Source organism: Ctenopharyngodon idella, chromosome 16 (assembly GCF_019924925.1).
Source record: "Ctenopharyngodon idella isolate HZGC_01 chromosome 16, HZGC01, whole genome shotgun sequence".
Taxonomy (NCBI): Eukaryota; Metazoa; Chordata; class Actinopteri; order Cypriniformes; family Xenocyprididae; genus Ctenopharyngodon; species Ctenopharyngodon idella.
The window spans coordinates 27,944,801-27,961,361 of NC_067235.1; the positions used below are offsets into that span (position 1 = coordinate 27,944,801).

General features: G+C 35.0%; 1 protein-coding gene and 1 long non-coding RNA gene across 7 annotated transcripts in view; one reads left to right on the plus strand and one right to left on the minus strand.

Moving 5' to 3' along the window:
• Window positions 1-5,291, minus strand: part of LOC127496879 (uncharacterized) — a 27,592-nt gene extending 22,301 nt beyond the window's left edge. The window contains exon 1 of the long non-coding RNA XR_007925379.1: window positions 5,144-5,291. This is a non-coding gene — a long non-coding RNA (uncharacterized LOC127496879). The remainder of the gene's footprint in view (window positions 1-5,143) is intronic.
• Window positions 1-16,188, plus strand: part of LOC127496852 (fucolectin-5-like) — a 19,874-nt gene extending 3,686 nt beyond the window's left edge. The window contains exons 1-6 of one of the 6 annotated variants that reach the window (XM_051864728.1): window positions 7,631-7,760; window positions 8,374-8,671; window positions 8,774-8,928; window positions 9,094-9,376; window positions 9,607-14,691; window positions 15,020-16,188. In XM_051864728.1, the coding sequence (XP_051720688.1) occupies window positions 7,676-7,760; window positions 8,374-8,671; window positions 8,774-8,928; window positions 9,094-9,376; window positions 9,607-9,757 (972 nt within the window). In that variant the 5' untranslated portion in view covers window positions 7,631-7,675 and the 3' untranslated portion in view covers window positions 9,758-14,691; window positions 15,020-16,188. Of the gene's footprint in view, window positions 1-89; window positions 612-5,235; window positions 5,391-5,558; window positions 5,842-7,630; window positions 7,761-8,373; window positions 8,672-8,773; window positions 8,929-9,093; window positions 9,377-9,606; window positions 14,692-15,019 lie in introns of those variants that run through there. The other 5 variants (XM_051864727.1, XM_051864726.1, XM_051864725.1 and 2 more) reach the window with 5 other exon arrangements.
• Window positions 16,189-16,561: the final 373 nt, after the last annotated feature.

The following is a 16,561-nucleotide window of genomic DNA, read 5'->3' on the forward strand; positions in this document are numbered from 1 at the left end:
TATTCATTTGCATTTAACTAGTTTGACTTGATGCAGTTTTGCTTTGACGATGGTTCAGAGTTTCTCAAGATGTTTCACTCTTTCTTCAGGTGTGCTACGATCTCTTCCATTCCTGCTGGTTTTTCCACCTCTTTTGAATGTGATGGGATGGAAGGACGTTACATTAATATTGTTCTTCCAGGACGGAAAGAGTATCTTACACTGTGTGAGGTTGAAGTGTACGGATCACCACTGGATTGAGAAGCACTTAAACAACAGGATGTAAATGAAAAAAAAAAAAAAAACCTTAATATTGGTGGCTGTAGGGCTTTACTTTAACCAGACATTTACTGAACCAGAGTTTGCAAAACAGCGCATGTAATATTTTAAGCCTCTGTACTTTAATGCAGTGCATGCTGCAGAAAGTATTAGACAGATTTGGGTGGCTATTGATCAATGGACACTGGGAAATGGACAATATGGTCACCACTTTGTTTTGTGTAATGTAATGCAGCTGTGAAAATTGTATGTTGTAAAATGAATGATCCTTTTGTTATTACGTCTGTAGTGTCTTGCAAATGTGTTTGTAAAATAAAAATTAAAAATAATTAAAATTTTATGGAAAAAAAAAACATAGGCTACAAACCTGGGAAATGTCACCAGCTCAGTCACCCTTACACCCTCACTACATTTCCCAGAATCCTTCCTGCTCACCACCTGCACACAATCCTCAATCACCTGCACCTGCCATCTATTACCCTCATTAGCAGCTCTCTACATAAACCAGCACTCCTCAGTTCACCTTTGTCTGGTTTTGTTGTTACTACCCTACGCTAGCTTTACTTATACCTACCTGTGAATGCTAAACCCGAATAAGTTGGCAAAACTAAAAACATTTGAGGCAATCGGTTGCCTATTTTTAAGTTAAGATATTCAAAGTTTAAGAAAGCAGAACTGGCAGATTTTTATTTTGTACTCATACAGTTTAATTGTTCTTAACTTGAAATGTTTGAGTACACTCATAGGCCACGTTCACACAGCAGCAGAATACGGTTGTCAGTCCTGTATTTGAGTCCTTAACACAGTTACGTTAACACACAGTACGGTTATTTACGGGAGTGATAACTGCATTTGATAACAGAACTCACACCTATAAATTTTCAGGACTCACAACCACATTCTCAGAATATTTGCGCTGTGTGAACGGAACAGGTCTGGACAACTAGCTGTCTGTCACGTCAGTGCGAGAGAGCTGTTACGCTAAAGGGGTTTCTTGTGTGTGGTTTCACTTTCGGTAACTTACAGCGAGGGAGAGATGAGGTGTCCGGCTAGCGTATGTTTACATTGAAGCTGCTGACGGTCAATGAAGATTTGATGGATGAACTCGTGGCTCAGCTGGACTCTGTCCTGTCAAAAGTAATAAGACTTTTCAGTTTTATGGACGTCGCCATCTTTGAAATGACTTTGGTCACTGTCGCTACGGTTACTAGTAAGAGAATACGGGCTTGACTCTCGTTACGCGTTTATACGGAGAGTATTTGAGACGCTGCTGTAAGTTGCTGTGTGAACGAGACATTTCGAGACTCACACCTGTAAGTAAATGTGGTTGTCAATCCCAAAAACTGACGGTGTGAACGTGGCCATACATTTAACTTAAAATTATCACATAACTCCAATGTAAACATTTTTCTTAGCGTAAAATTAGCTAGCTATAACAAGCTAATTTAAAAAAGCTAACTTGCTAACATGTTAACAATAGCATAGTATAGCACTTGTTGAATGAGTACAGCAATAAAGCATTTAACATTGCTCTCAAACCAAGCTGCATGCGCCACTCGTCACCATGATGGACGCTCCAAAAAAACACATTAACAGAAACTCTTCTAAATTAGCTTAACAAAACATTAATCACTACTAAATCTCCCACTTAACATTAATCTTGCACAAAAACATTATATAACACACATTTTTAGCATTTACTCTCCCTTTCTAGTGCCATGGGCAAAGCATGGGAAATAGAAATCCCAGCCCAGTTCCAGTTAAACTTAAGTTTGTCTAAATTTAAAAAAAAAAAAGTTTATTAAACTTAAAACAATGAAACCATTCAGTTTACTTAAAATATATCAGTTTTGTGATCTTGAATGAAAAAGAAAGTGCTAAATACTCATAAAAGTTAATTTGACTGAACTAATTTGTTTAATTTAAGTTTGTCCTACTCAAACCAATTAAATATTTTGAGTGTTAGGGTTTACAGTGTGGATACTTACCCCTGTGCTTTTACCTGTGTGGTTCCGTCTCGAACTGTCCAGTCCTCTTTCTTCAGTGATCATCTCGTCTTCAAACCAGCCAGCCTTCAATCACCTCTTATCTCCGCCTGCAAACAGATAAGAACAGTCATTACCCTGCCAGTATCATCTCAAATATCTACTTTCCAGTAACTTACCTGTTTACATCCCATGTGTCTCAAACTCTGTTTGGATTTTACCCTTGTCTGCATTCTTCTGTTCCGTGACAGGAGCATCCCAGCAAAACATAGCATTCATTGCTTAAGGTTAATGGGAGAAAATAAATTATTATTATTTTTTTTTTTTTTTTACTTATTTTACTTTTGTTTTGCTCTATATTGAACAAATTAAGTATACAAATATGGCATTTAAAACATCCCAAAAATAATTTAAAAAATAATATTATGCTTTGCAGGAGAAATATAAAAGTGTACAGAACTAAAGAGTCTTGCAGCAGACACTTTTATTCATGATGGTGACTGAATAAAACACAAAATAGAAAAAATAACACTGCACAGGACTGTAAACAATTATATAAACTGTGTATGTCACATTAAAGTAGACTTTATGGTTTGTACATTGTTTGTAATTTGGCATTTTGAAGGCCTTTGTGAATCTTGTTGGTTTTCTGTTTTTCATGCTTTTTTACAGATTGCTTAAAGGTCACGTGTAATAAATAGCTCAAAACAAGATCCAGAGTGTGACACACAGAGCCAGAAGTTCTTGGCATATACTGTATATGAGAGGGAAATTCGTGCACTGCAATAAACTGCACAGCATCTTTATGACTTAAATTAGCAGAAAAAGAGTTGAAAAACATAGTCTATTTCTGTAAAGTTACTGCAAACTCAGCAAAATATAAATATTTTACTACAATTGTGGTAAAACACATTTATTGCAGATGACCTGTTTAGATAAAACATCCAGGCCTTTAAAAGTTGCCGTGAGTTCATAGCTGGTCCATTGACATTTTTGATATTTAAAGGACAGAAAAACTCTTTTTGCCCAGAGTAAACTTCATCAACTTCAACTTTTTTGTACATTATAAAATACAGGTGAGTAAGTTTTTTATTTAAAAGAAACAAAATTAATGTAAGATTGTTTTCATGCATGCTATTATTTGAATTGTAATTTACTTAACTGCCTATCAAATTCAATAATAAGAAAGTCCAATTACATGCTGTTATATATTAAAACACACTTTCACAGTAAAACCATTATAAAATCAGATTATAAACAAACTAAATTAACAAAACTTATCAGATTTGTTTACTTCTCTTCCCATAGGATAATGGAAATGCACATGTTATGACATTGTAAACACTGATCACTGCACATGTCATATATTTTTATCAAGGCGAGTTGTCACCTATGATTTATATGTTGTACTTTTATACAATTCATTAAATGTCTTCTGGACAAAACTATGGTTTGATATTTTTGCATGTTCCCTTTTTTACTTTTTTAGGAAGTGTTTATTGTTGTTTTATGAAATCATAATTGTTTACATTTTGCTTGAAAAAAAATGCTTTTAATCTAAAAGATGTTTTAGATAGCATTTCATATTTTTAAAAAATACCCGATATAGGAGCATATTGTCACAAAAGGACTGTGTCTTCTCTTTGGCAATAAAGGTGGAAATTGTTTTTTTTTTAAAAAACGGATAGTTCCGGCCCTTGATTCTGATTGGTTGAACCGCGGACGAAGCCATTGTAAAATCCCTGAAAATATACAGCTGACCGCATTACATAAGTATCGCTGTGCCACTGAGTGTGTATGTTGCTGCGTCTGTCTTAGCAACCGCTCTTAGAAACGTAAACGTGTTTGTTCTCAGTTGATTTTGTTCAGTGAAGCCTACTGCATTTAGAAGAGTATTGTGAGAGAAATATTTTTTAGCATTTTCCTTCAGGTCAGTCTTAAGTTCATAATAAAAAATCCGTTTAATGGGTTTTCCCGTGCCCTGCTGACACTGACAGCGTTAGTCAAAGCTTGTCATATGCGTTTGGTTCCGTGTTCACAACAAGTTTCAATATAAAAGTCTTTGCGACTGAGTGACTCGCTCATAAAGACAATCTTTGCCGACATCTAATGGCGTAATAATGTAACTTCTGTTGCTGTTCATGGTCAGGGACTATTTTTCCAGTGGAAGGAAGGCTTTTAAAGATTTTATTTCATGAAAGTTGCATTGATACATATTTTATGGCTTTAATATTTGTATTGTGTGGTAACCGTTTTATAAAAGCAATAAGCCCGTGAAGCCGTGGTTTACAGTGAATTTATAGCCTAACATCTAAGGGGGTCCACTCCGTGTCGTGCCTAACAATGCCCCTTAGCTGTTATAAATTCACTGTAAACCACAGCTTCTTGGGGCTTATGGCTTTATTTAGCTATAGACTGAACAGAAATTTACTGTCAAAAATATAAATAAATAAATAAATCCTGAGAAATAATCATTGAAATCAAAAGTGAAATATTATATGGTCAAATGTTTTATTATTATTATTATTATTATTTTGATTTATTCATTTCCTTGTTTTTATTACACATTTTGACTATGCTTTATCAATTTAGCCAAAAATCTCGCTTTATATGGCAAGGCCACACAGTCGGACCTGGTTGGAAATCCTTGGTCAGCAAATGGTCATGCCAGTAATGCTATTGATGGAAATCGTGACTCACATTATGAACATGGATCCTGTACTGCTACTGAAGTGCAAGATGACCCATGGTGGAGGTTAGATTTACTAGACCAGTACGTAGTGACCTCCATAACTATCACCAACAGAAAAGACTGCTGTCCTGAAAGACTTGATGGAGCCGAGATACACGTTGGAAACTCTCTGCTGAACAACGGCAACAGCAATCCATTGTAAGAAAACCTTTCAAGAGAAGATTCTCTTAAAGAATGATGTGATGAGGTTACATACTGTATGAAATCAAATATTGTCCATATGCTGTCATTTTTATACAGGGCTGCAAAGATTTCATCCATTCCAGGTGGAAGATCCCTCACTTTCAAATGGAAAAAAGGCATTTCAGGCTGTTACATCAATGTGTTCATACCTGGTCGTAATCGGCTTCTTACTCTCTGCGAGGTTGAGGTTTACGGTTATCCAGCTCCTGATGGTGAGAATATGAACATTTACTATCGGGATTTGATCAGTTTGGCACTAATAAAAATAAGCAGGTATTTTAGATTTAGCAATGTTGTAGACAAATATTCCATTTCTAGACTGTAAGAGAAGTTATTTAATCAAAACTATGAATTGATGTGAAACCCATCTATTGTTGTAGGTCAAAATGTGGCTTTAGGAGGAGTAGCTGCACAGAGTTCCCTCCATGGAAATGGCTTTGCATCCAGTGCCATTGATGGGAACAAAGATGGTGTTTTCGGTCATGGATCCTGTACACACACTCAAGATGACCTCAATCCCTGGTGGAGACTGGACTTACTGAAAAGGCACAAAGTGTTTTCAGTGGTAATTACAAACAGATTAGACGGTAGTCCTTCAAGACTAAATGGGGCAGAAATCAGAATAGGAAACAGTCTGGACAACAATGGCAATAATAATCCCAGGTAAATTCATCTCATTATGGCTTTTTAGAGAATATAGAGACGTTTTAGAATTAGTTCTCAAAACAGAATTTTTATTCTGTTCATTTGCATTTAATTAGTTTGACTTGATGCAGTTTTGCTTTGACGACGGTTCAGAGTTTCTCAAGATGCTTAACTCACTCTTTCTTCAGGTGTGCTACGATCTCTTCCATTCCTGCTGGTTTTTCCACCTCTTTTGAATGTGATGGGATGGAAGGACGTTACATTAATGTTGTTATTCCAGGACGGAAAGATGCTGTTATACTGTGTGAGGTTGAAGTGTACGGATCACCACTGGATTGAGAAGCACTTAAACAACAGGATGTAAATGAAAAAAAAAAACAACTTAATATTGGTGGCTGTAGGGCTTTACTTTAACCAGACATTTACTGCACCAGAGTTTGCAAAACAGCGCATGTATTATTTTAAGCCTCTGTACTTTAATGCAGTGCATGCTGCAGAAAGTATTAGACAGATTTGGGTGGCTATTGATCAAACAACACTGGAAAATGGACAATATGGACAACACTTTTTTTTTTGTAATGTAATGCAGCTGTGAAAATTGTATGTTGTAAAATGAATGATCCTTTTGTTATTAAGTCTGTAGTGTCTTGCAAATACGTTTGTAAAATAAAAAAAATTAAAAATTAAAATAAAATTATGCTTTTCTTCATGGTGACTTTAAAAAAAACACTATGTTTGAGCACAAAATAGAACAGATAACACTACACAGGACTGTAAACACAATTATAAGTGCATATAAACTGTATGTCACATTAAAGTAGACTTTATGGTTTCAACATTGTTTGTAATTTGGCATTTTGATGGGCTTTGTGAATCTGTTGGTTTGCTGTTTTTTTTGTTTGTTTTTTTTTTCATGCATTTTTGCTTTAAGGTCACATGTAATAAATTGCTCAAATCTAGACTCAGAGTGTGACACACAGAGTCAGAAGTTGCATATACTGTCTATTGAAGGGAAAGGTGGTGAATTCATGCACTGCAATAAAATGCACAGCACCTTTGACTTCAATTAGCTGAAATGACCAAAAAAAAAAAAAAAAAAGAGAGATGAAAAACATATGCCTGGTTTCACAGACAAGGCTTAAGCCTAGTCCCAGACTAAAATGCATGTTTGAGTTGTTTTAACTAAAGCCACTTGCACTGACATATCTTAAAATATGTCAGTGCCATTGTTTTGTCTCATGATGCACACCAGTAATGTTTTTTTTTCTAAGGCATGTTTATTAAAGCTACTCAAATGTCCTAATTGAACTAAGGCCTAATCCTGGCTTAATCTAAGCCCTGTATGTGAAACCAGGCCATAATCTGTTTCTGTAAAGTTACTGCAAGCTCAACAAACAAACCATATATATTTATCACAATTGTGGTAAAGCACATTTATCTCAGATGACCTGTTTAGATAAAATATCCGGGCCTTTAAAAGTTGCCGCGTATTTATTGCTGGTCCACTGATGTTTTTGATATTTAAAGGGCGATGAACCCTTTTTGCCCAGAGCAAACTTCATCTTGTGAGGAAAACTTTTTTTTGTAGATTATAAAATACAGGTGAGTGAACTGCTTATTTAAAAAAATCAAAAGAATGTCAGATTATGTTTTCACGTGCATGCTATCATTTAAATTACATAATTTACTTAATTGCCTTTCAAATTCAATAATAAAAAAGTCCAATTACATGCTGTTAAATATTAAAACAAACTCTCACAGTAGATCCATTATAAAGTCAGATTATAAACATAAACAAAATTAACAACACTTATCAGTTTTGTAATTATCTTATTTACTTATTTTCCTTCCCATGTGTAGGATAATGGAAATGCACATGTTTTTCCTACTTTGGATTTTTGTGATGCCTTATTTTACAGACACAACAACAGCTAAAGGTAAAAATTACACAAACGGTTTCAATTAAACAGACATTATAAACACTGATCACTGCACATGTCATATATTTTTATCAAGGCGAGTTGTCACCTATGATTTATATGTTGTACTTTTACAATTCATTAAATGTCTTCTGGACAAAACTATGGTTTGATATTTTTGCATGTTCCCTTTTTTTTTTTTTTTTTTTTACTTTTTTTTAGTAAGTGTTTATTGTTAATTGTTGTTTTATGAAATAATAATTGTTTACATTTTGCTGCCAATGCTTATCTTATTGTTTTTAGATAGCATTTCATATATTTCCAAAAAATACTCAATATAGGGGCATATTGTCACAAAAGGACTGCATTTTAAACAGGGTTCTCCTTGGCAATAAGGAGTGTACAATTGTTTTTTGTAGCTATAGACTGAGTAGGTAGATACATCTATAAAAAAAAATGTAATGTCAAAAATATAAATAAATAAACCCTGAGAAATAATCACTGAAGTCAAAAGTGAAATATATGGTCAAATGTTTTTTTTTAATTATTATTATTTTTATTATTATTATTATTTTGGTTTATTAATTTACTTTTTTTATTACACATTTTGACTATGCTTTATCAATTTTAGCCAAAAATCTTGCTTTATATGGCAAGGCCACACAGTCAGACCTGGTTGGAAATCCTTCTGCGCCATTTGGCCATGCCAGTAATGCTATTGATGGAAATCGTGACTCACATTATGAACATGGATCCTGTACTGCTACTGAAGTGCAAGATGACCCATGGTGGAGGTTAGATTTACTAGACCAGTACGTAGTGACCTCCATAACTATCACCAACAGAAAAGACTGCTGTCCTGAAAGACTTGATGGAGCCGAGATACACATTGGAAACTCTCTGCTGAACAACGGCAACAACAATCCATTGTAAGAAAAACTTTCAAGAGGAGATTCTCTTAAAGAATGATGTGATGAGGTTACATACTGTATGAAATCAAATATTCTCCATATGCTGTCATTTTTATACAGGGCTGCAAAGATTTCATCCATTCCAGGTGGAAGATCCCTCACTTTCAAATGGGAAAAAGGCATTTCAGGCCGTTACATCATTGTAGACATACCTGGTCGTAATCGGCTTCTTACTCTCTGCGAGGTTGAGGTTTACGGTTATCCAGCTCCTGATGGTGAGAATATGAACATTTACTATCAGTTTGATCAATTTGGCACTAATAAAAATAAGCAGATATTTTAGATTTAGCAATGTTGTAGTCACATATTCCATTTCTAGACTGTAAAAAAGTCATTCATTCAAAACTATAAATTGATGTGAAACCCATCTGTTGTTGTAGGTCAAAATGTGGCTTTAGGAGGAGTAGCTACACAGAGTTCCCTATGGGGAAATGGCTTTGCATTCAATGCTATTGATGGGAACAAAGATGGTGTTTACAATCATGGATCCTGTACACACACTCCAGTAGAGCTCAATCCCTGGTGGAGACTGGACTTACTGAAAAGGCACAAAGTGTTTTCAGTGGTAATTACAAACATATTAGACAGTGATCCTACAAGAATAAATGGTGCAGAAATCAGAATTGGAAACAGTCTGGACAACAATGGCAATAATAATCCCAGGTAAATGAATTTATCTTAATAGGGATTTTTAGAGAATTTAGAGAAGTTCTCAGAATTACTGCTGTTTGCAATGTGACATAATTTGGCTACAAATTGACACAATATGATTTGGTTTGGTACATTTTTATTCTGTTAATTTGCATTTAACTAGTTTGACTTGATGCAGTCCTGTGTTTTGCTTTGACGACGGTTCAGAGTTTCTCAAGATGCTTAATTCACTCTTTCTTCAGGTGTGCTACAATCTCTTCCATTCCTGCTGGGTTTTCCACCTCTTTTGATTGTGATGGGATGGAAGGACGTTACATTAATGTTGTTATTCCAGGACGGAAAGATTATCTTATACTGTGTGAGGTTGAAGTGTACGGATCACCACTGGATTGAGAAGATAACATAATTTGGAATGCTAACAAGCAGAGTATAGATTGTTATTTTAATGCTTAGTATTTTATTTCTTAGCTGTTATTATTAGGGTCCAAGCCCCGAAGGGGCTGTAGCCCCTATTGTAATTGTTGGTTTACTTTATTATTCTTCCTCCCCAATGGGAGCAGCCCTATCAACGGAACATGAGAAAATGATGAAATTTGGCACAATTCTAGAGATGGTCATGAGTAGTGATTGGACCAATTTTGGAGTCTCTAGGATCAACTCTATAGTGCCACATTCAACATCTTACATTAAGTCTCTGCCCATTACAGTAGTGGTCATTTTGAAAATTACAGTATTCAGTTTTTTTGCTACTCATCCTTCAAATTTTGTCTAATTTTGTCCAAAATTTAATCAGATGATCTTTGGACTGAGCTGCACAGAAATGACTTAACAGATTTTTGATATTCACTTTCGTTCCCGAGATATTTGTCTCCGAATGTGACCTTGCCTATGTTTGTTGTCTTATGCTAGTAAGCTTAGCATGCTAATTCGTTAATATGCTAATCAGTTGCCATTCTTTCTAATGTGGCTCTTCAGCTACCAGGTTAACCATAAGCTACATTATGTCAGGGTTCTGTCACTTCTGTCTAGTTTATTTCTTGGTCTTGTGACAGAGCTCTGACACTCCCGTTTCTGTCCTGTCTTTGTGTGAGCGTGCGGTCCCGAGTTCTCAAGCCTTGCGCTCTCTTGTCTGTGTGTCTTGTTTCATGTTGGGCGCGTGGTGTTCGGATCCCGGCACTCATGTCTGGTTCGGTTTCGTGTCTGGGTTCGGACACTCGCGCTCCCTGTTCTGTCTTTATTGTGAACGCACAGTTTGTGTGTACTTTCACTCGCCGTGTGCCCTTGTCTCGTGTGTTTTGTGAATGCCTGGTTTGTTCTTATTGGCCAGGTGCTCTTGTGTTGTCGTGTTCTGTGTAGCACGCGGTTTGTTTACACCTGCCGCATGCTTTCATGTCTTGTTTTGTGTGAACACGCAGCTTAATCACTCACGCGAAGACAGGACAGAAACGGGAGTGTCAGAGCTCTGTCACAAGACCAAGAAATAAACTAGACAGAAGCAGTGGTGGACGAAGTACACAAATCAAGTACTTGAGTAAAAGTACAGATACGTGTTATAAAATATTACTCAAGTGAAAGTATTTAGTGCTCCTTTTCAATTTTACTTGAGTGAAAGTACAAAAGTACTTGATTTTTAATGTAGCCTACTTAAGTAAAAAAGTACTAATTGATGAATGTTTATTTTGTAATTTTATATAGGCCACTTATATAATTTAATTTTATATTATGTATTTTATATAATCCTATTGCTCAAAATAATTATGTCAAATATACAAAACATAAAGGTCTAAATACATAACTTTTTAAGAAACTGCTACAGCAGAGGGGAAGATGAACGTGCATGTGTTATTTTAATTTGTGTTAGAGTTGCACGATTCTGGATAAAATGAGAATCAAGATTTTTTTTTTGTTTCTTTCAAATAGAAATCATGATTCTCCCATGATTCTGAACAGACAACTAAACAAAATTGCGTATAATTATTTACTAGAGGACAAAATATTAATTGCTGCAGTACAAAAATATTTAATTAATTAATTAATTTAAAAAAAAAAATGGGTTTGAATTAATGATTTAATGACTCACTTAACTACTTCACTTGTTTCATTACTGGATGAATCAATGTTTTTGAACAAATCTTTTGAATGAATCATTCAATGTCAAATACGGATGAACGGTCTGAACGGATCATTGAATCAGTGATTTGTTGACTCGAGAACAGCTGGAATACGATCGGAGGTGAACAAAGGAACATTAAAAAAGGTTGATAGCATGTTAAACAATTTTGTTTGGAAAAATAAAACCCATTTTATTAGAAAATCAGTATTGATGAATCCACTAAAACAAGGGGGGTTGGATTTTTTAGATTTCACTACTTTAAACAACACTTTTAAGATTAATTGGCTTAAAAATTTCCTTAATAACCCCTCCTCACTTTGGAATATTATCCCTAACTATATTTTCTCTAAAGTTGGTGGCCTGAATTTTCTCCTTCTTTGTAACTATAATATTACAAAGATCCCTGTCAAACTTTCTAATTTCCATAAACAGATGCTCTTGGCTTGGTCCCTGATATACAAACACAACTTCTCTCCACACAGATATTACTTATGGAACAATAAGGACATTCTCTACAAAAATAAGTCACTTTTCTTTGACAACTGGTTCAAAAATAACCTCCTGTTAGTTGGACAGCTTTTTAATTCACAGGGCAGACTTTATAACTATTCAGATTTTTTACAGAAATATAAAATTCCTATAACTACTAGTGAATACGCTATTGTTTTCAATGCTATTCCTTCTGGTGTGTCTTTTCTGTTGCAAGGTTCTACATTTCCATGGCCATGTACTCACTCTTTGAACCTAGCTGACACAATGATCGGAAATGTGTGCTTTTCTGTAGAGCAACATAAAAATAATTCTAAAATCAGAGCTCTCTTCCAGAGAGAGTTAATGACAATTCCTTATATAATACCATATTGGAATAATATTGTAGAGAATTTACCGTGGGAGAAGGTGTGGTCCTTGTCGCATAAGTATCTGCTTACTAATAAAGTAAAAGAAATAACATTTAAATTAATTCACAAATGTTACCCGACCAAAGCCTTTCTTAAGAAATATAAGTCAGATATTGAAGTGAATTGTTCTTTTTGTCACTCTGCTGAGGAAGATTTCATTCACTTGTTTTGGCAATGTACCCACACAGAGAAATTTTGGTCAGATGTGTTATTATTTATCCAATCATACTTTATAAGTGACTTTTCTTTCTGTTTTAAAGATGTTTTCTTTGGATTGTTCGACTACTCTAAAGAGAATATAGGGAAATATTACATAATTAATTTGTGTTTCCTATTGGCTAAATTTCACATACATAAACAAAAATTTACTGGCTCTAAACCTCTCTTTTCTCTATTCAGAGATGATCTAGACAGGTATATCGAAACTATCCAATGCTCTATTAATCCCAAAGCTATGAAAACTGTTTCTCTTTATTCATCCTTTTTGTCCTCTTAAGGTTCACATAGCCTATATTGCATTGTTGTTGTTTTATTACCCTAGCAACTTATCTGTGTTTATGTATTTCTTTTTTTTTTTTTTTTTTACATGTATCTGTTTTGATTTAATGCTCTGATGTTTTGTATTGTTTAATTAAAAAAAAAAAAAAAAAAATGAAGCGAAAAAAAAAAAAAAAAAAAAGCTGGAATACGATCAATCCAATTCGCGAATGAATTGTTGATGTGATTTGTGAACCGATTTAACAGGATGATTGAAAAGAATCAGTTCGTGCACGAATCGGACACCGCTTTTGCGTCTCTGAGCATGTGACGATTTCTTCATTTAAAAATAAAGAGTAACGATATGTTTTATGAAATGTAGTGGAGTAAAAAGTACGATCTTATGCTTTGGAATGTAGTTAAGTAAAAATAAAAGTTGCTCAAAATAAAAATACTCGAGTAAAGTACAGATACTTGAAAAATGTACTTAAGTACAGTAACGAATTAAAAATACTTCGTTACTGTCCACCACTGGACAGAAGTGACAGAACCCTGACACATTAGCATTAAGTTAGCTTAGCATGCTAATCTGGTTAACATGCTGAGTAAAACTTTTGATGTGCTCATTCTCATACTGAAAGCACTCCTCAGCAGCCTGGTGAATGTGCATCCTCAAGTAGCTCAATGTGTAAACCTAGAGGCCTGTTGAGCACCTTACCTAATGATTGTGGGTTTGAATCCAGGGTGGAGCAGTTTTATGAAATTGTGTGTTTTGATTACTTTATTATCTGGGTCAGCATTGTACTGATCTTTATTCCTCTTGGATTAGAAATGAATGGGTTTTTTATTCATGCTGTGTTCGTTTTCATTTAAACTTCTGTACATTCTGAGTTCATTCTCACCCGTAATTCTGAACTGGCTGTTTTTCCTGTTTTGTTCAATGTCTGCTGTTTTTGCTCTGAAATGTTATTGTACAATACAAATATACGGGTGTAAAAATGGAGAAAGCAACCCAATCATCTCACTGGACAGAAATACTAAAGCCCAGACTGACCTCTAGTGGAGGGTTGACCTGCAGAAGATGTACAATATCATGGCCACAACCAATCAAGCCCAAGAAAATGACTGATGGAGCTCAAGAAAATGATGGGAACAGCTAACCCACTGAAATATGCTATCACTCGTACTCACCTGATAAAATGTGATATTCCTTTGATCGACTGAAACTGTGCTATATAGTAGGCTACACTCTCTCTCTGTGTCTGCTAACCTCATTCAATTTCACTAGACTGTCCATCTTTTACTCTTTTTCCAAACAGAAAAATACAAAGAGAGCTAATCATATTCTTGAGCTAATCATATTGACTCTACAAAGCCATTATATTATTGTGTTATTTTAGCTTCATTAATAATCTGAATTTCTCAAAACAATTATGGTTTTCTTACTCAGCTTTTAGAGGATTCCCAGCATTCTAGGTCATCGTAGATCGTAAAATGCCGTGTAGAAGTTAATTAGAAGCAACATGGACATTTTGCTACTCATCATTGCCACTCAGGGACTTAATAAAATTAGGCTGTAGTTAGACTTAGGCTATTTAGTTAGACATATTTTGTTCCTCCCTTTAATAACTATCCACCACACTTAGCAGAAGCCCTCGTGGTCTCCAATTAGCTTTTCTGAGAAATAATAATGAGAATAAAATTGTAAAAATAATAGTGAGTTTCAGTACATTCATCCAAAGACTACATTTCCCAGAATGCATTGTCCCGTATGCCGGAAGGTCAACCTATATTCTCATCGTCCTTTGCCGAACACGTTTCGCTTCAAGATACAAAAGGTAAATGTAAACAAAGGTGTATCGTAAACTCAACAGCTAGCTAATTATTCGATTCCTCCTCGAATTTATGATTTGCATTATGTTTTGTAATTTGAAGTTTATTTTTAATCATTCGCTGAGCTGTAAATAACATATCGTACACTTATCCTAAATTATCTCTGTTGTCAATTTAATCCCAAAATCTAAAGTAAATTGTTATGTGAATAAATGTTAATATCTGTCTTTTATTTCATTACTTGTCTATCTTAATAAATACTTCTTCACTGCTAACTTGACACTAGCTAATGATACATTATAATACAACTTTTCTGCTCGTTTGAATCTCTAGAATGAAGCAGGAACACGGAGATCTCGTTTTGAAAGCATGTGGAGCAAAATCTCTGCAGATTGGTGCAAAGATTCAGACTTTGTGGAGTGGTTACGGTGAAATATTAAGAGTTCACTTGGAGGGATGTGACCGACCCTCTGTGGTTGTCAAACATGTCATGTTTCCCCAAAACCAGAAACATCCAGGGGGCTGGAACACAGACATATCTCACCAGCGCAAAGTGCGGTCCTACCAAGTAGAAAGTTATTGGTACCAAAACTACACTACAAATGAATGCTGCAGAGTCCCTATTTGTCTTGCTGCCAAGGCATTTGGTGATGAACAGTTGATTGTTTTAGAGGACCTTGATGTTGCAGGATTCCCAGTGAGAAAAACCTATGTTAATGATGCCGAAATAAAGGCCTGCCTCAGATGGATTGCCAACTTTCACGCTCTTTTCCTTGATGTCGTCCCAGAAGGACTTTGGCCTATAGGCACATATTGGCATTTAGAAACAAGACCTGAAGAGCTAGAAGCCATGTCAGATCAAAAACTCAAAGCAGCTGCTGCAGAGATAGACAGCACCCTCAACAACTGCCGCTTTAAGACAATTCTGCATGGTGATGCAAAACTAGCAAATTTCTGCTTCTCCAAGGACGGTTTACAGGTTGCAGCGGTTGATTTTCAGTATGTTGGTGGAGGGTGTGGGATGAAGGATGTTATTTACTTTTTGGGCAGCTGTATGGATGAGAGAGAGTGTGAAAAGAGAGTGCCCGGCCTTCTGGATCACTATTTTTCAGAGCTACGGAAATCCTTGGACATGAAGACCAACTTTCAAGAGCTGGAGAAAGAATGGCGAAGCATGTTCGCTTTCGCTTGGACAGACTTTCATCGCTTTCTCCTTGGATGGATGCCTGGACATCACAAGATTAATAAGTATAGCAAAAGACTCACTCAGGAGGTTTTAAACAAACTGAAGCAATCTCAATCATCGTGAAACATAGAGGAAGAAAGATTTTAATACTAAACTTACACTGGAGTTTAATGAACCGAAAGATTCTGATTATTTCAGAGCTGTCTTTATTCTGAATGTAATGTAAACACTTGTTTGTGAGATTAAAAAAAAATACTTATTTCTATTTAATTTTTGTATTTGATATTAATATGTAATATTAAAGCATTCCAACACACTCATCTTTCACAGAAATATTTTTATTCTGCATGCAATGTTAATGCTATCTTTATTCTGTATGCAATGTTAACACTATATTTATTTTTTATATTTGTAAACTCAAACAGTTGATTTAGAATTTGTTGTATTCTGTATATAAAAAAAGTGTATTAAACATTTAATTTTTAATATTAAATTAACTCCACACACTCATTTTTCATAGAGACATTATGTAATTAGATTAAAACTCTAAAGGCTTCATCATGTATTATAAGCAGTATGATTTACTAATTTTGATTGATAAAAACCTTTTTAAACAATGTACATAAAAAGTATTCTGTTTTTATCAACAAATTATCATGCGTTCCCTTTTAATCTACGTTTTAACTTCA